This window comes from Echiichthys vipera (genome assembly GCF_963691815.1).
Source record: "Echiichthys vipera genome assembly, chromosome: X".
Taxonomy (NCBI): domain Eukaryota; kingdom Metazoa; phylum Chordata; class Actinopteri; order Perciformes; family Trachinidae; genus Echiichthys; species Echiichthys vipera.
In genome coordinates, this window is record NC_139825.1 from 31,422,842 (window position 1) to 31,441,583 (window position 18,742).

Here is an 18,742-nt window from a genome sequence, read left to right on the forward strand (position 1 = left end):
TTAATGTCCTGTGTTTGAGTAAAAAACGTCCTCCCCCTTCAAAGCCATACATACATTTAATCATCAGACTATATATATACCTGTATATATACATACGGTATATATGTTTTTTCAGGTTGTCAATCAGGCAATGACTGAAGTAAAAAAAAAAAACAGTGTCTTGTCTCTCTGAGAGACTGTGTGCCTCCATCTTCACCAGATGTCCTTGGCTCCTCCCAGACAGCTTACTAAAACATTCCAGCCCACCTCTGGGAATCTGCTGGCTCCTCCACACACTCTCACTCAACTCAAAAAACGTTGCAGGAGCAAAAGAGACTGAGCTGAAACACAAAATGAGAGGACTTGTTCTCTTAGTTACTTTGGCCTGCTATGCCACCGCTCAGCACCAAGCACTGATTGACTACTTGGAGCGGAGGCTGCTCGCTATTGAGGTAAGACTCACTTTACCTCCCTGCCGAGCCCTGCGCTCCAGAGTCCCTCTGAAAGGAAACTTCCAGGGACAGGGCAAAGGCAATGGCAATGGAATACAGATGTGGGCAAATCCTTAGGAAAATGCTGGAAAATACGGCTCTCTGAAATGTATCGGGGTTATGAACGTGTAGTCTGGGTTCAGACACAGAGATAAAACTGTTTAACAGTTAAAATAGTCCAGATTTGCATATTTGATCTTAAAATTGACAAAAAACTGCAGTTTTTTATCATGAAAAAATGCTAAAATTATATAGAAAGCTGGCTTGTTTCGAAGAGGTATGTTATATTCCCAGAATGGCATTTATCATGATGATGAAATAACAGTATTGACTTCACCCAGATAATTTCCTGCCAGTGTGGAAGCTTCTTTTTGTGATGGATACAAATATCTCTTAGTGCTTCAAATATACCTCAAGGACCCACTAATGGCTCTCCACGGTGATCGTGTCATTCAGTTATTTTATTGTAGTATTGTATTTTTTTTGGATGAAAACATTAAAATATAAAACATATTCTAAACTTTCATATTAGGTCTGATGTCATTCTGGCAGAGCTCATTAGATAAAAGAAACTCAACATATTATTCAACAACTTCCCTCTGTTTCTGTATTTCTCTGTACTATAGTGTCGGACTTTACTGAACACCTGTAGAGAAAATCTCTTTTCTTTTTCCTCCTCCACAGCGAGGTCAGAGGTCAGGCTCTGCCGCAGAGCGAGCCGGTAGGATTTAGACGTTTGAGCAGGGTGGAAACTTGCCACGTGTGGCCTGAACCTGGTTGTTTGAAGATTGACTTTCCTACTTATTATGTCCTTCTGCCCCAGTCTATTTACTGAGTCTGAAAAGAACATAAAATTATGGCTTTCTCAGAGCTTCCTCGAAGTGCATTTATAGTTCCTGTGAAACAAACATGTGCTGCTCACAGGTAAGATGGAAACAAGTGCGACCACTGCACTGAAAAATGTAGACACAGCTGATCTTTGTCACCTTCTTTTTAAAAACAGGACCGGATCTCTCTCTGGCATGAACAGACCGCCCGCTACGCCTCAGAGCTGCGGGAGCTGAAGCAACAGATGGTTTCCCAGCTGGAGAACCTGGACAAAGAGAAAGAGACACTGAGAATTAATCTGGACGGTGTGGGGACGAGGGTGGACCGGGTTGAGCGTGAGCTGGACTACCTGGAGACTCAGAACGGAGCTCAGCCGTGTGTGGATGTGGACGACAAGCTGATAGAGCAGCAGGAGACGCTGGTGAAGGAGAAGCAGAAGGCCAAGTATTCAAAACTATCAGGTGAGATATGATGTGCTTCCACTACACCTGGACAGTGAGTTTATTTGGTTTATCACTGCCAAGAAACATTTCCACACAATCACTCCACTCCAGACTTTTTTCCCACTTTGACTTCACATTCATGCTTAGACTAACTTGTTTCTGTTAGTAACATGGTTTATTATCACACATCAGTTATCAAGAGTCACAGAGTGTTTTTCATCACCTGGATGTGGCAACACACCCTTCAGTTAGCCCTCTCTAAGTTTCAGAGAAAATTAAACGCAAAGGATAAGCATGGTGATATTCCCCAAAAAGACAGAACGCGTTAGTCCTTTTTTTAATGCTCTCTGACTTCCCGTCCTGTCTGTGGCACTTCGCTACAAGCCATGTGATTTGGGATTGTGGGAAGATAACTGTCTCCTGCATGGCAATGAATGGGCAAATATGGAATGGCATTGATCTTCTTGTCTAGCTCTCGACAAGAAAGCAAATACCAGTAAACCTACTTCCTAAAATGTCAAGCTATTCCTTTTGCGACAGTCCTGATATATTTATCGTCACTATGTCATGTCGGCGGGCTGTTACGTGTCATGTAAAGCTTGTTGCTCTCTCGATTTCAGACTGCAGCGACATGATCTCCAGCATTAAAGCCATGAAGATCTTGAAGCGAGTCGGAGGGCCAAAGGGAACGTGGTCCAAAGACACCAGCTCTGGGAAGGTCTACATTTTTAACGGGACAGATGAAGACACCATCATTGAGTTTGCCTCTGTGCAAGACTTTGCTCGCTCGCTGGGCATGTCTTCGTCCAAGAACCTGAAGCTTCCGTCAGCCTGGAGGGGAACTGGACACGTTGTCTTCAACCATCACGCGTATTACATAAATCAGGCTGAAGAGATCACGGTGGTTAAATATGACATGAAGAACAGCTCTGTTACAGACAGCGCAGTGTTCCCAGTGCAGGACCACGTCCCAGTCTACGGCCTGACCCCCGAGACAGTGATGGACCTGGCTGTGGACGAGGAAGGCCTGTGGGCAATTTACGCTACACGGCAGAACGAGAGGCACATCTCTCTGGCTAAAATGGACGCAAACTCGCTGGACATCGAGCAAATGTGGGACACAAACTGTCCGAGAGAGAACGCGGAGGCAGGTTTTGTCATCTGTGGCACGTTGTATGTGGTGTACAACACCAAACAACCCGGCCGCTCACGTGTCCAGTGTGTGTTTGACGTCAATGGTATGGTGAGTAACGATGAGGCACCGCTGGTTTACTTCCCAAAGCGTTACGGAACCCACTCCAGTCTGAATTACAACCCACAGGAGCAGCTGCTCTACGCCTGGGATGATGGCTACCAGATCCTGTACAAACTAATCATGAAAAAGAAACTAGAAATTTGAGCTAAATAATTCACCGCATCGCCCTCCCACCTCCCACAAACACACCCAAACCCCCCTAAAAGAACCATACCAGTGCTTTAACATGTTTTAGCTCATTATCTACAAATCATGCATACTTTATAGTTTTACTGCTGACCAATTTTAAAATTGTAATTTCCTTGAAATGTCTTCTGGGATGGCCTGAGAGATGAAACAAAACATGATGCCATGGAAAACTGAGTCCGCCACTACCAGTGACCATCAAACAGGCCCATGCATTTTTTCAGTTTTGTTATTGCAACATAGCCTCGGTATACCCATGCTGCCTTGTGTGCAATTTTATTTCGCCCCACTTGGCAGCCTGGATTACATTTATCCGATTTTCTCCTCAGTGAGGGAACCAATCAAAGAACGGGGAGGGACGGCAAGATGATGATTTGGTTGCATTAGCCAGGCTAATTGCGACATGTTATCACAGTTTAAGCCCAGACAGAGAAAGTCTCAATAATTACAGAACTGTTTTTTTTTTTAAATAAGTGCACTGTCACATCTTGATTTGAATACCATTCGGAAATGAATGTAATGAACGGAGGGTAGGAAAAAGTAAATGCAAAAGTCACACACGCTCATTCATACATATTATGCAAAATGGTCAGCAGTGATGTGACGTATTTATGATTTGTAGTAAATCGGCTAATCCTGCAAGATCACTGAGCTTTAAAAGAGTTTAAACAGGTTCAAAAGTACTGGATTATAGAACTCTATCTGTATACTTTCAGATGTGAATGTTATATTACATATTTCCACATTTTGAAAGGTAGCCTATTGTGTGATTTCTTAGTCTGAGGTACAGTTTGTCATCACTGCCAAACATTTATTTCTAATCAGACTGCACTGCACTTCCATTTCCTCAATCATATCTGTGTGTACTGGCGTGTCAACTTACTGCACTTACCTGTGATCCTGTGTGTTTAATCAGCCAAGCACTTGTTTCTTCTTGTTCGCGCTGAATTATAGGACACATCTTACTTTTATATGAGTATGATTTACCGGACCACTCCCTTTAACCTTACTGTCAAAATCTGTCCATCTTTTTAATAACATACATATTGGTAGCATTGTTGAGTGCATAACAGCACCCTGGTTTGTTAGTTCAACCTTATGTGTGGTCCTGTGTGTTCCTGCTGTAATCGTTCCACCTATCGCTTTATGGAAATCATAGACAAAGATAACAGTTTATGTAGCGTATATAATAATTCAGTGTAAACACAGGCTTTAGTGTAACATTAATCATATTATACAAAACGCAATGCTTTGTTCAGAAGATCGCATTAGAAATAAACATTTATTCAAGTTATGCCTCACATTCTATTTTGCAGCTTTATTAATTTATCAATCTTTGTTAAATGAAAAAACTCAGCAACATCTGTCATAATAAAAATAAAGTGGTGTTATATGTAGTGCAACTACAAATTATAAATTATGACCGGGATATAAGGACACGTGCGAGACACAGCTAGCTGGCTAATGCTGTTTTAAGCTGTTCCATTTTTCTCTTTATATGTGACACAATTCATATTTTTGTTGACTTTTTACTAAAGTAAATCACCAAAAAAGAATAAAGAGCACCACTATTTGAAGTATGCCTCTCGTATAATGCAAGTGTTTATTAATTTATATCTATATAAAACATATCTATCTTCTGTTTGCTCATAATTTGCATATTTTCTCTATTCCTATTTCTGCTCCTAATTATAAAACTGCACCTGTTGACACAAGGAGGTTGTCATCTTCTATGTATAGGATGAGATACAAACATATTAAAGCCAATGTGTGATTTAAACGTCAATAAAGACAGACAGCAAGGCATTACTTTCTCTGTGATTCCCATTTTCTGCGCAAACTTCCTGTCACTGTACATCTTTTCTTGATTTCAGCCTTCGAAGGTGAACTGCATTGACATGATGTCAACTAATAAAACGTATTTAGTTGGAAGTCTGTCGGTTGATTGGTTGTAATTCATTGGAGCACATAATTTGTTGTTTGGACTGGTGTCTTTCAGGGTTTACCTGCTAAGATAGTGTGAGAAATCCTAGTGTCCACAGCCAAAGAAGAAGGTTTTAAACTCTGAAATTAGTGTGTTAAATATCCGCTGTCACAAGTTGGCTGAATATGATGAATTATACTCTTGAAACACTGAGTATGAAGTAGTTATTTTGAGCTTTTTAAAACCCTTATCATATGTTTAAAACTATTTCCTTTTTTAAGAGTTGTCATTTTGTCGTTCCTACCCAGTGACAGAGAGTGAAAGTGAGTTAGTTATAGGGAACCAATCTAAACGCCAGTGGTGTCATTATTGTATAGCCATTACATTGTGCAATCACCATTTACTTCATAATGAAAGGTTCAAACAGAAAAGTTCTGTTTCAACTTTCAAGGTCCCATATTGTAAACATTTTTTTTATAATATAAAGCAGATAGAGGTGTTATATAAATACGGAAAACACTCAATCCACAGAGAAACGCACACAGTCCGTATCCAGAAACTGTGTCTTCTGTACGGTTGTGATTTCACAACAATACTATGTACAGGTAGACAGGGCCAGTACAGTCATTCCCCAGCTGCAATTTTAGGTAAGAGTTTATTGTGGTGCCAGAGAGAAGACAAAATGCCAGAGTCCTGTATGTCTGATACTGAAGAAGTTTAATTACTTGACCAAGGAGAAAGGTGTCAGCAACACAAAGTAGTGTGTGAATCCACCTCAATTCTGAGGCTCAAACAGCAAAGATCTGATTCTTATAGCAAGAGTGCTATCATCTCATTGAATATAATGCATTAACATGACATTAAGGAAGTGAAGTGAGTGTCATCATTTAAGTCTGCAGCTGTATCTTGCAGCCTGCAGAGTCAGATTGAAGGCACCAAGGGAATCGTGGCCTTGGCTCCAGGGAGTTTTCAGGGCAGCCTGACTAACACAGAAATAATCGAACAGAAGCCCACTGTACTAACGAGGACTGAACATTAACCCAAACTGGATAGGGGAATTAAATTCTCCTTATCAGCAATGTCGGTGCAGAGACACAGAGAGCACAGATGCAGAAGACCTGGAAATGCTGACCAATCAGAGCAGACAGGCTCTTAAACAGAGCATTTCATAAAGAGGGTAAATACAGGTATATTCAGACAGACAGGATGAGAATAATAATGTGGGTTTTTTTTTAACATTAAAGCGTGTAAACATGTTCAAGTACAAGTATGAACCTGAAAATGAAAACCTCATCACTGCCATTTCATGACATAAAAACATAAATGGGTCTTAAAACACGACTTTTATCAACAGGTTCACAAAACCGTTCCTCAACAATGTGTCTGAAGTGATGCCAAATGTAGAAATGGGCCAGTGTGTTCAGCCAATGATTAATGAAGTGCAACAGTAATTTGATTTAACAATGCGAGACAGCATTTGACTCTGGTATTTGAGTTTTTGGCATAATTGTTAAACTCGGCTCCAGAACTGAAGAAAATAAACAGACCGTTCAAATTGACCTCCTGAAGGTCAACCTCCAGAACAAAATGATCCTCACACGGACAAACAGCAACAGTTGTTTGAACAAGTTTATTTTTTCAAACTGTCAACAAACAGTATCCACAAAAATGGTTCATTACAGCTGCATACAATCTAGAGTACAAAAGATGCAACAGCACATTAAATTCTGTAAAATCTGAATTTTATAATCGAAAAAACTGTCACAACAGTATGTACAAAGCTGAGAACTTCAGTTTGGTTAGTAATCCTGCCAGCAAACCTGAACGACCAATAAACATTTGTGCGTGTTCAACAACCAAAGCTGTGTGATAAAACCACTGCAAGACACTTTAGACCCAAATTTAGAATTTAACTGCAAGAAAATCAGCCTACAAGAACAGAGTTGTCTCATGTTCCTTTAGCACCAACTGTTTAACATCGGCTGATGATGTTTGTTGTGCGACAAGCGCCGCTCACGTCTTTCGATCAGCTGCTGCTCAGTCTTACAAATCATGACATTTATTTGCACTATCCCACAAACTTACTCATATTTAATTCTAACTACTTGACTATTTGTATTTGGACATCCTAAAGCCAACATACCGTTTAAATTGGGAAGGGTAGTGGCGGATAACTAGAATGAGTCTACCTGACCTGTACTCACTCAGGGGACCATCCCAATCACAAATAACATTAACATCAAAAATGGCAGTTGCACACAAATATGCAAAATAATAATATTGAAAATTACAGTTAAACCTTCATAACTATTATAACATCATGGTTGAAAAACAGCTCGGGATGCTTAATGTCTACAAAGCTGGTTTTAGGTATTATCAACTATCCATTAAAGGATCCAACATATCCAGTAGTGTCCATGTTTTCTGTCCATTCCGGTCGTGTGGATAAGGGACGAGGCAAGGATGTCCTTATTGCTTAGACACAGTTGGCATTAAAATGGACTGATGTTTTCCTTGACTCAGAGTCTCAGATGAGGAATTGGCATGGTGACGTCGCGGAAGTATCTATGCACAAGGGCGTTTTTGGCAGATATCCTTTTGTTTGGATCATAATTCAGCATCTCCTGCAAGAACAAAAACAGAAATGGAGAAATAAAGTCAAGCAATGTGTCAAAAAAGTGGGCTGCAATTAATGATTATTTCCATTATTTTACCGCTTATTTTTTCAACTAGTTGATTTATAGTTTCCGTCTACAAAATGTCAGAAAACGTTGAAAATGTTGCCCATTATAATATAATTTCCCACAGGTCAAAGCCATGCATCCAGACTGCACTTGTAACCACTTTATGTCAAAATGTCTGAAAAGGATTAAAGCATTAATGTTTGCTGATTTTCTTATGATCGCGAATCAATTAATCAACTAATTGTCACAGCTTTACTATAAACGGTTTCGTATTTACTATTTATCACGTTTGCTTATGCTATTGCATAGCCTTGGTAGTACAAGTGACAAAATAAAAAATAAAACAAAGCACTTAAGAGTGCATACTTCTGCCAAAGCTGCAAAATGATCATATGAATCCTGAATTCTACTAATATTGTCTTTGCACATGTATGACTGTGTGCTTCTTGTGGTTGCAGTGATTCACAATTTCTGAAAAACCTGTTTGATTGACAGCTCTGTTTTATACCGTCAAGCCTCCTCTAGTCTGTTGCAGGACACACTAGAAAAGTTTATATATAAACGTATATTGATATAGATATAGATTTATATAGAGATATTGTCATAAACATGTACGCTGTCTAAATTGATCATAAAGTAAACAAGCAAATACTCGCTCAAATTTCTTAGAGACTCGGATGTGAAATATTTTGACGGAATTATTATTATTATATTATTATTATTCTCTATAATTTCACTTGAACTGTTGTGTTCAATCTGCACTTCCGTTCAACAGGAGTAAACCCAAATACCCTGTGCCATGGGTTTTTTTCATATATAGTATTTATTTATGAAATTACCAGAAAACATGCTATATCGTGATAAGTATCCTTATTGAGATATGAAATTACCTATGATCAGGATAGAATCAGGAAGGTTTTGGAAATATCGCTCAGCCCTAGCAGAATAATTTCATACCTAAATGTTATGATCCACTTAAGTTGGGCATGATATAACAGGAATAAATTCCTGTTTTATGATCTTCTTGACTGTAGAGCAGCTACGGGAGCCAGGATGTACAAGCAGGGAGTGAGTGAAGAAAAAAAAAAGCTTTTTGGGGGCACCGGTCGGAGTTGTAAAACAGAAAATAGGTGTCGCTTTCTTAATACGCACTGTTGAGACCAAACACTTGAGACCAACTTCCTTTGCAGAGGTCATTAATAAATGCTAAATTAATCTATGAATGACAAAAATTCTCACTCCAAGCAGTTCTCTTCCGTCCTCATCAAGAATCGGCACCACTTTGGCCAAGTCCTGCCGGGCCCACTTGGGGAAAGTTGGTTTGTAGTCAGGCATTGACGTGACTCCTGGCCAGATGGTCTCGTCAGGTGTGCCCAAGGTGCGGAAGATCCGGAATAACTGATCGATCTCAGAGTCGCCAGGGAATAAGGCCCTCTTGGTGAGCTGTAAAACAGTGGAGAGTGCAGTGAGTTTATTGGTTAGATTTTATGTTTGATCCATTGGACATTGTGCGCTGGCTTCATTCATTCACAGTGAAACTCATTGTAAAACATGACACTGAGAGCAAATTACCATTTCGGCAAAGATGCAGCCCAGACTCCAGATGTCGACAGCTGTGGAGTAGTATTTACAGCCCAGGAGGATTTCTGGAGCTCTGTACCAAAGTGTTACCACCTGAAAAACATCACAGAAGTTTTTTTTTTTTTTTTTTTAAACACAATTTCTAAGGTAGAACTTAACAAGATAAACATCCATAAAAATATGCCCAACAGCTTTGTTTAGTGACACAGCCTAGAAAATAAAAACGATAAACTTGAGTATTGGGAGTTGTTTTTCTGCATTTGGGGAGCCATTAGCTGATGTGGACTATACCATTATGATTAACATTAACATTATTTTTGTCAAGCATGCGTATCAGTGACCCATTAAGAGAGACAGTGTGTGCCCATGTATGCACCAGGAACAGCAGCTTTCAGTGATTATTTCAGAAGCTTAATGTTTAGTTCTCCATACTCTGCATGGAGCGCTCCGCTGATCTCCACTGGGGAGACGAGCAGTGAACTTTCACTGGAACAGATGAAAGGTGTTTGGCTTCATTCACTGGCCCTATTGCACAGAGAACTCCGCAAAACAGGTGCCTGCTGCTCCACGGAGCAAATTCATTTAGGTGGGAGGCAGGTGGATTATTTAAGAGTACATTATCTGCATGTAGCGCCAAGAGCGTGTATCTCGCGTAGAGGAAGCATGGTCGAGTGCACTTTGCTGACGGACAGGGTAGTGAATATGTTCTTTAAACCATTTTACTCCAAATCTTTCTGAAGAAGCCTGTTGATATGGGTGAACAGGGTTGCTGTACACGTACTTGGCTCCGAAGGCCTCAGAAACGTAATAGCTAAAGATATTGTTACTCTGGATGATGTTGTGTTGTCCTTCAGCACCACAGTAAGGAATCTGGGTGTTATTTTTGACCAGAATATGTCTCACATAAAACTAACGACAAGGACTGCATATTTTCACCTGCGTAATATTGTAAAAAACAGGAACATTGGCCCTCATTTATCAAACGAACGTACGGCAGAAAAACATGCGTACGACCATTTCCACGCAAACTCCGGCATTTATCAATTTGGACGTGAGGGGGAGCTACGATCAAATCTCACGTCAGGTCTGAGATTGTGTACGCACATTTGAGCCTGTGTATTTGCGGTGCAGCACAGCAAAATCTGGCTGAAAATAATGAACAAACCTCAGCTGTCATTAAGCATAAGCAGTCACATATTAAGAACAGATCAAAACGGATTCTTAAAATCAATAATAAAAAAAAAAATTGTGGTTGGAGCAATTGATTGATTCATGTACTCATGTGCGTCTGAAGGCACCATTCCTGAATGATTACGCATTCATCAATGGCAAAAACTACCACTTGATAAATGTACAGGTGATTTGTGATGCGAAGCTGTCGCTTTTAAACGTGGTGTTTCAAAACAGCTCGGCTCCAGCCTCCGCAACCCCGACAGGGACAAGCGGTTGAAGATGAATGAATGAATTAATTTGTTGGCGCGCGGCTGCAGGAAAGCACACTGCAGAGCCAAATCATCTCCTCGGTTAGTGGCTACCCTGGATAAATTGCATTAAATCAAACAAGGTATCAGATGATTAATATTTTGGTATGGTTCTTCTAGGTGGTAAAGGTTATCCTCTAACTGAATACCTTATAACCCGCTGGCAAACCCTGCTACAGAGCAGGGGCGCAGGTTCAACAGTGCGCGCACACGGGTCACAGTGGAGTGCTGCTTCGGGTTGACTGCCTCTGTTATTCTTTTCCATAAAGCATTTTATGGGCCCCTTTTATTCCACTCTTAAGACAAAAAGCACATCTTTATTTTGCTCCATCTCGGATGTCAGGATGCCGATCTCTGTGTCAGAAAAGTTTCTTTTTGTACCAGCGTTCTTCCTCTGCATGTTCGACCTCAGTGGGCGAGGCCTCCCAAACAGGAATATTTAAGGGCGTAACATGTTAATGACGATCGAATTCAGCCACCGCATTTATCAAGGCCCGCTCATTCGTACGCTGAGATTGGTCCGATACGAATGTTTCATAAATCACACGTGTGTCCTGTCGTACAACCAATTCTGCGCTCAGATCTGCGCCTGTTTTCAGGCAAGATTGATAAATGAGGGCCATTGTGTCTCAGAAAGATGCAGAAAAACTAGTCCATGCATTTGTTACTTCTAGGCTGGACTACTGCAACTCCTTATTATCAGGCTGCTCCAATAAGTCTGTTAAGAGTCTCCAGTTGGTCCAAAATGCTGCAGCTCGTGTACTAACTAATCGAAGAGATCATATTTCTCCTGTTTTAGCGTCTTTGCACTGGCTACCTGTAAAATCTAGAAAAGAATTTAAAATCCTTCTCCCTACCTCCAAAGCTCTTATTGGTCAGGCTCCGTCGTATCTTAAAGAGCTCATAGTACGGTATTACCCGACTAGAATGCAGCGCTCTGAGAATGCAGGACTACTTGTCGTTCCTAAAGTCTCCAAAAGTAGAATGGGAGGCAGAACCTTCAGCTACCAAGCTCCTTTCCTGTGGAACCAACTCCCAAGTGTTGTTTGGTAGGCAGACACTGTCCCCTTATTTAAGAGTAAACTTAAAATGTTCCTCTTTGATAAAGCTTACAGCTAGGGCTTACGAGTCCTCAGCTATGTTGTTATTTTTTAGCTGATTGTCATGCTTAATGATGCTGCTATAGGCCTGGTCTGCCGGGGTATAATCCTGTAGCTGATACTCTGAGCTTCTCTCCTCTCTGTCTGTATCATTCATGTCTCATCAATGCATGTTACTAATTCAACTCCATGTTTGCCACCATAATTATTATCATTGCCATGTTCTGTCATTCTACCTGAGCCTGTTTCTTTCTGTTCTGCTGTATTAAATGCTATAACTTTTTAAGTCATATTCACATTGCTTAAGCTATCACTACAGTCACTGTTTTGTCTTTGCTTGCATCTCTGGAAGTATGTCCATCTGTCCGTCTTTTATCTCTTTCTCCCCAACCGGTGCAGACAGCTGTCCGTCCTCCACAGAGCTGGGTCTGTCCAACATTCCTGCCTGTTATAGGGAAGGTTTTCGTTGCCACCGTGCTCTACGGGGGAATTGTTGGGTCTATGTAAACCTTAAATAAGTCATAGAGTGTGGTCTATACCTAACTTTTGTTATGATTTGGCACTGGTAAATTGAATTGAATTGTTACCTCGTGTGTGTATGTGCGGACGGGCACCCCGAAGGCTCTTGCCAGGCCAAAGTCAGCGAGCTTGATCTCCCCTTGGGCGTTTATGAGGAGGTTCTGGGGCTTCAGGTCTCGATGGAGAACCCTGTGAGAGTGACAGAAGGCCAGCCCTTGCAGCAGCTGGAAAAGATAACTCTACAAAACACACACAAAACACACATACGCCAAGGTAAGTCAACTCAGAAATCCAGCGTGTATTTACTCTTGGTTTCTTGAAGAGACCAAGACACAACTATTTTGCAAATCTTGCAGATGTTTACCTTAACCAGAGGCAGGGGGACACCAGCGACTGTGAAGGAGTCCATGAACTTTTTTAGATCCTGATGAAGAAACTCAAAAACTAGGTAGAGCTTGTTCTCCGTGTGGATGACATCACGCAATCTGAAACATGTCAAACAGGCTTAAAAACTGACAATTAACACTAGGATCTCACAAGCAGCACTTAGCTAAAAGTTGTAACATTAGGCACTTACTTGACAATATTGGGATGACTGAGTTCTTTGAGAAGTGAAATCTCTCGGATGGCAGTGCTTGGTACGCCCTCTGTTTCTCTGAATGAAACACATCAGAAAAGAACTGGTTATGTCACTGAAGCTCATTCTCCAATCCCATTTTATTCTGTAGTTTGTGCATCTTCACAGGACAAATATCTTGAGAGACAAAAAGCCACAACTGTGCAATCAGCAGTCGGCATACTGTACATACAGTCCTATGAGTTTATCGCTGCCAGCTAACATATCAGCCAACAAAAAGATAAGACCAGCAATGCTCATGCTTTCTGTAGTCGGACGGAAAACAGTCAGAAAAGAGTGGATAAAGTGGGTCAGTATGCATGTTTTTTATGCACACTGCACTTAAGCAACAATCAGACCATATTATTATATTATATTATAATCAATTGAGTGGTTCTAAACAGGGCACTAAACATTTACCTGCCAAATGTTTGTAAAATATGCAAGTGGCAAGTAGATTTGCTTCACTCACCAGTGGTAATTTATTAAGTGGCTGGTAATATTAGAATATTTCCTGGCCATTTGACCAGTGAACAAAAAAGTAAATTTTGTACCCATTTTCGACCCTGTGAATGAATCCAACTGCTAATCTTACTGAGGTCCACAACAAAAGATATGAAAGGCATAAAATATATATAATACATGTCAAAGGATAAATAGTGCAGTGAAATACCTACTAGAGTCAGATACTTAGATGTATCTATCAGACAATACAAACAATATACATTAAAATGTGGTCATTTGGTCAATCACAACCACGGATACTATTATATTGTGTTCTTCTCTGGTATCACACTAACTGTTCAGTTGAATGACTTCAGTACAATGTGTCAAATTTAAAATATAAGTTATTGTATGTGTAGGGAACTACGTGAACAGTGTGTTAATGTAGATCTAGTTTAAAGGCTGGAGGTTCACAAACACTTTTTCTGCAATATCTTTTTGTTTGTATAATAACACCTAGTTTAGTTTAATTTTTTTAAGAATAACTAAAAATAGAAATAATAATTTCAAGAAAAGGAAAAAAACAAAAACAATAATAACAAAATCAGAATATATTTTATGTTGATGTGTTTTTTTGCCAATAAAAAAACACAAAATAACTAAAACAATTTAACAGTTTAAAACGTCCGAAAAGGAGTCGTATGAAGAATAACTTATTGATTACTACCCCTTCTCCATTTTCAAACTTTATCACATATTGAAATCCTTTTTAAATCTATTTCTTAATATAAAGTTTAGATATTTTGCCTTAACACTTTTTTTCACCTCATTGTATATACTCATCTTGATTAATTTCAATAAACAAAGATACTTGGACAACGGGGGGATGGCCTCTTACCAATTCCTTGATCTAATTTGCCCGACTGACGGAAAAGCAGATTCAATAGTGGCAGCACTAAGACGAAGCTCATCCCCAACCACTTACTCTTTGGCCTTGGAACCGATGGTGCTGCTGTAATGACAGATGCCATACCTTGTTTTTGTACATAATTAAACTGTTCTGAAAGTTTTGTTCCTTGTTAAATTAATGAATAAATGTATTCTATAGGAAGACAAAATAGAGTTGCAAAACAGCTATAAGAGGCAGGGCCATGGCTCCTAAGTGTCCACTGTGCTGCACATAGGCCAGCTGTAGCCTGTGAGGGTGCATCTGATGAGGTTACATGGCTACGTTCAGAGATCACTTGTACTTCAGACACAGAGCAGACCGCTCTGCTTTTCTGAAAGCCGCTGCAGAAGTTCTTGGTGTGTGTGAGCTGAAAGTGAAGGTATACAAGTTGTGCCTCAAATAACTCGACATATGTGAATACTTTACTTTTTAAATTTTTTTTCTTTTTGTCATTGACTAGCAAGTGAAGGACACGCGATGGCTCCTCCTATGAAACATAACTGCTGTACTGGGTGCCTTGGCAGATGAAGTAGAGACCCGCAAATGTCCTACTGTATTCGTTCCTTGCCGCCCATCGCTTCATCGCTGCGCTTTACCTGGCACGCCTCTCTAAGCTCTTCCAAAAGGAGGATGTCCTTTTCCTGGCAATCAAAGAGCAGGTAACTTGAATAACTCAGCTTAACTGCTATGTTTTATCTTCATGTTTATTTTGCACAAACATACGGTACCACAATTAATCTTTTCACATGAGTCAAAATGCTTTTTCCCCAGGTCCCTGTCACCCTGGCCTTAATAAAGGACGTAAAAGATCCTGGTCATCAACCTGGTTCACACTTGAGTAAGTTGACCCAGAATTTGGATGACCCTTCAGGTCTGGGGGCGTTCTGCATCTCTGCTGAACAGGAGAGAGGAAGAAGAGGGAATGATGCAGGAGGCGGACAGCAAGATATAACTTTCATTTAGTTGTGGCATAGTTTCCATTATTCTAGTATTTCATACTGACTTTCTCAAGTGTTTAATCAGGTGATAAATCCATATTTGGATGGCCTCATTGCCCATCTCGAGAGACGTTCCTGTGAAGTTGGGGTCGTGGCTGCATTTGGGAGCAGCTACACTCCCCGACGACACTGCACAAACAAAACTGACGACACTGGGAGAGAAGTTTTGTCCCTGTGTCGATTGTGGCACAGCCCTTAAAGAACGGGCCTCTTTCAAGGAGCAAGTCTGTGGTCCTCTCAAGGTAACTTAAAAATGTGACATTTTCAGATGACATTATCATGAACACTATACTGTGTTTCTTGTATTATTCTGAATCTTTTCAGAACAAGACACAGCTGGCCATGCTGTCTGAACTGTCCTCACTCATGAGGAGTTTGGTGTCCTGTACCAAGCTATTCAACTGCCCTGACGGTCCGGTCAGCAGTGTCAACTGTGCGAGGGAGCTATAATCAGCTACCACTTTTAATGCCTAATAATTAATGTATTTGCAGGTCAAGACAAACATCCGCAATAGACAGCGAGGAGACCATCTTGCAGCCAGCGTGCGGATCTCGATACACGGGCCAGACGTTTCTGACTTCCCATATCAAAAGGTTCTGGAAATGTTCCTCCAAAAGCCCAGAAAGATCCACTGCAGTAACAAAAGCTGCACCCTTTGTAGATAAATGTACACTTTTTAATTTGTTCATAAATAATATTGAGTACATTTATATCTGTGTTAATATGTTACCTTTTTTATAACAAGGCTAGATGTTTATGTCAAACCTGATGCCTTCACTCACATGGACAGGTATACGGTTCATTCATACAACAGTAGGATCGGATCGGTATCAAGTATCGGTCGATACGCTCAGTCCAGGTATCGGATCGGATCAGACACAACTAGATCGGTGCATCTCTAGAAATTATTCTTGGCAACACAAGGTGAAATTCAGAAGAACATAACATGGTGAATGTGGTGATTATATTTGGGACATTTTTTATTCATAAAAACAGATATTTAGAAATATTCCCTCACTTCTTAGTATTTAAGAAGTAATTTAACACATAAACGAAATCTCTTTCAATAAAATGACAAGGAAGAAAGCAACCGTTTAAAAAAAATATTATACTCAAATATAGGCTGACGTGAACTAAGCCCATTTTCTGAAGGTGACGCAATCCCCGTTTATACAATTATCTGTGCTATTTTAATGCGAGGTTACAAAGAAACACTTTGAATACAAATTTGTGATTTCCCTTTTGATTTCTGTTTGTTTCTTAACCTTTTATGTAAACCTTATGTTTGTCTTATGTATCCACATGCAAGCATGTAATAAGAATGGATTCACTTGTTCAACTGCACTACATGCAATGTACTGCATTTTGAATAAAAAACAAAGTATTAAATAACATCTTTAAAGGTCAGAGAGTAGACCGAGTTAGCAGAACTCTGAAACTTCTTACATATATCACAATAAAAAAACAGATGTGACATTGTTTCTGTGTTCATTTGACAAAAAGTGCAGGGATCATCAACATCTATAAACTTAGCAATGATATTACTAACTGGGTATTTGTTATGCACTATTTTAAAATGTACTTTTTTAGCCCTGTTAGATATACATTACTTGTGGTGTAGAAGCCAGTGTATGTCCTCTATTAAGGACCTCCAATAAAACTTTCCTCTAGGCCAGGGGTGTCCATTCCTGCTGCTGGGGGGCCCGCTGTCCTGCATGTTTTAGGTGTCTCCCTGCTCTGACACACCTGAGACTAACATTATCAAACCTGTGACAATCTTCAGCTGCTTGATAACGAGCACTAGTTTCAGGTAGAGCAGAGAAAACACCTGCAAATGTGTTTATTATTACACTTTCTATCTGTTTGTCCAATCCCACTCAGAATCAGTACAGGTCGACTTGTTTTATATTCACTGTGTTTTTATAAAAGATGAATTAACTCTATTTGAATAGCACGAGTTACAGATATGAACAGGAAAACTGTTCATAAAATAACACATTACCAGCGTGATCGGAAAGATCAAGGGTATGGAAGATAGATATTTCAAACCATTTTAGTATGAATATGTATTTGCACTACTGTTATTCCAGAGGAAAGCCTTGTGGGTGATACATTGTGGACATTAGAAGCAAAGTCAAAGTTAGCTCCAGCAGATGAGAAAACCAAAATCAAAAGTGAACTTACGTGTCCAGCCGGATTTTCTTCAGAGCAACAGTTTCTCCGGTGACTTTGTTCTTGGCTTTATAAACCACTCCATACGTCCCTTCTCCTATCTTCTCCACCTTCTGAAACGTATCCATTGTTACCAGGCTTGTTGAAGTAGGTTAGCGAGACTCCCCTCCTCTTTGTGCGGGAGCTAACAACTGCTCAGCGGCTACAGAGACAAACAACTAACGGCTCCTCTGGGTTCAAACGGCCCGAGACACCACAGTCTGCGGGCAGCGGTCTGACGAGGGTTACCCTGCTCAGACTGGAGCGAAACAGACAGAAAAAACTGTGGTGTTAAGTCATTTGTTGGATCTGATAATGATAATATCTGTAAATATGTGGATTAGCGTGGCGGATGCTGCTGCTCTGGAAGACACTGAACTAACCAACACAGCAGCGTTTCCCGCGTTGCCCTGGAAACGCTCGTTTTAGTGTACAAGGCGCACAGACTGGGGCACCCGGGCGGTGTCTCAAAGGTTTTTTTCCTAATTTACTCCTCAAAGGTGCCTTCCTTTGGGGGCGTTATGAAGGACACTGCTACCGACAAGTAATTAAACATGTTTTAGTTTTTTAAATACTCTTATTTGAGTTTAAATTCACGGTTTTAATGTCAGTTGGTGCTAGCATAGAGATACAGTGGTGTTATACCGGGATGTGAAGCACACGTCAAACGAACCAACCTCAAACGTCACACGATGACGCGCCGCCGACGTAATCAACGGTGAAGCTGTTTTATGTAACAGTTTTCTCAATGGCTCTGGTTCTTCTTCTGTCAGTCAGCTCTGTCTCATCATCAGACATCACAACTCTATTGCATCTCACGTTCGAGCCTACATGTGGACATAAAATACATTAAAGGTTGAATATGTAGAAACTTTATTAAAGCTATATTTAAATATAACAATAATACACCCACGGGGCGTTTTGAGGGGTACAGAATGAAAGTAATGCTTTTCCATCAAAAAATATATTTAGTCTGAACTAATGTTGAATTTTTTTGACGGGTTTGACCATGACTTTCTGTCAAGTTCTGTTTACATTGTACCAGCCAATGG

The 18,742-nt window shown here is 40.2% G+C and overlaps 2 protein-coding genes across 2 annotated transcripts; one reads left to right on the forward strand and one right to left on the reverse strand.

Annotated features, from left to right (window-relative positions):
• Positions 1–304: 304 nt before the first annotated feature.
• Positions 305–4,976, forward strand: olfml3b (olfactomedin-like 3b). Its single transcript, XM_083939211.1, has 3 exons — positions 305–431; positions 1,474–1,759; positions 2,362–4,976. Exons 1-3 carry the CDS (start codon positions 333–335, stop codon positions 3,138–3,140), a joined length of 1,164 nt encoding a protein of 387 aa, XP_083795337.1. The 5' UTR covers positions 305–332; the 3' UTR covers positions 3,141–4,976.
• A 1,936-nt stretch (positions 4,977–6,912) lies between these two features.
• On the reverse strand, positions 6,913–18,040 carry cdk2 (cyclin dependent kinase 2). Its single transcript, XM_083938796.1, has 7 exons — positions 17,664–18,040; positions 13,049–13,126; positions 12,836–12,956; positions 12,540–12,710; positions 9,363–9,464; positions 9,030–9,233; positions 6,913–7,730 (listed from the first exon to the last, which is right to left on the reverse strand). The coding sequence occupies exons 1-7, from the start codon at positions 17,777–17,779 to the stop codon at positions 7,626–7,628; spliced, it is 897 nt and encodes a 298-aa protein (XP_083794922.1). The 5' UTR covers positions 17,780–18,040; the 3' UTR covers positions 6,913–7,625.
• Between the last annotated feature and the right edge of the window lie 702 nt (positions 18,041–18,742).

Excerpts from the sequence above, each read along its gene's own strand:
- olfml3b (XM_083939211.1), top strand. The coding sequence starts at position 333 with ATGAGAGGACTTGTTCTCTTAGTTACTTTGGCCTGCTATGCCACCGCT. Across the intron at positions 432-1,473 it reads GGAGGCTGCTCGCTATTGAG|GACCGGATCTCTCTCTGGCA; the intron begins GTAAGACTCACT and ends TTTTAAAAACAG. Across the intron at positions 1,760-2,361 it reads CAAGTATTCAAAACTATCAG|ACTGCAGCGACATGATCTCC; the intron begins GTGAGATATGAT and ends TCTCGATTTCAG.
- cdk2 (XM_083938796.1), bottom strand. The coding sequence starts at position 17,779 with ATGGATACGTTTCAGAAGGTGGAGAAGATAGGAGAAGGGACGTATGGA. Across the intron at positions 12,957-13,048 it reads AGTCATCCCAATATTGTCAA|ATTGCGTGATGTCATCCACA; the intron begins GTAAGTGCCTAA and ends GACATGTTTCAG. Across the intron at positions 9,234-9,362 it reads GCTGCATCTTTGCCGAAATG|CTCACCAAGAGGGCCTTATT; the intron begins GTAATTTGCTCT and ends ACTGTTTTACAG.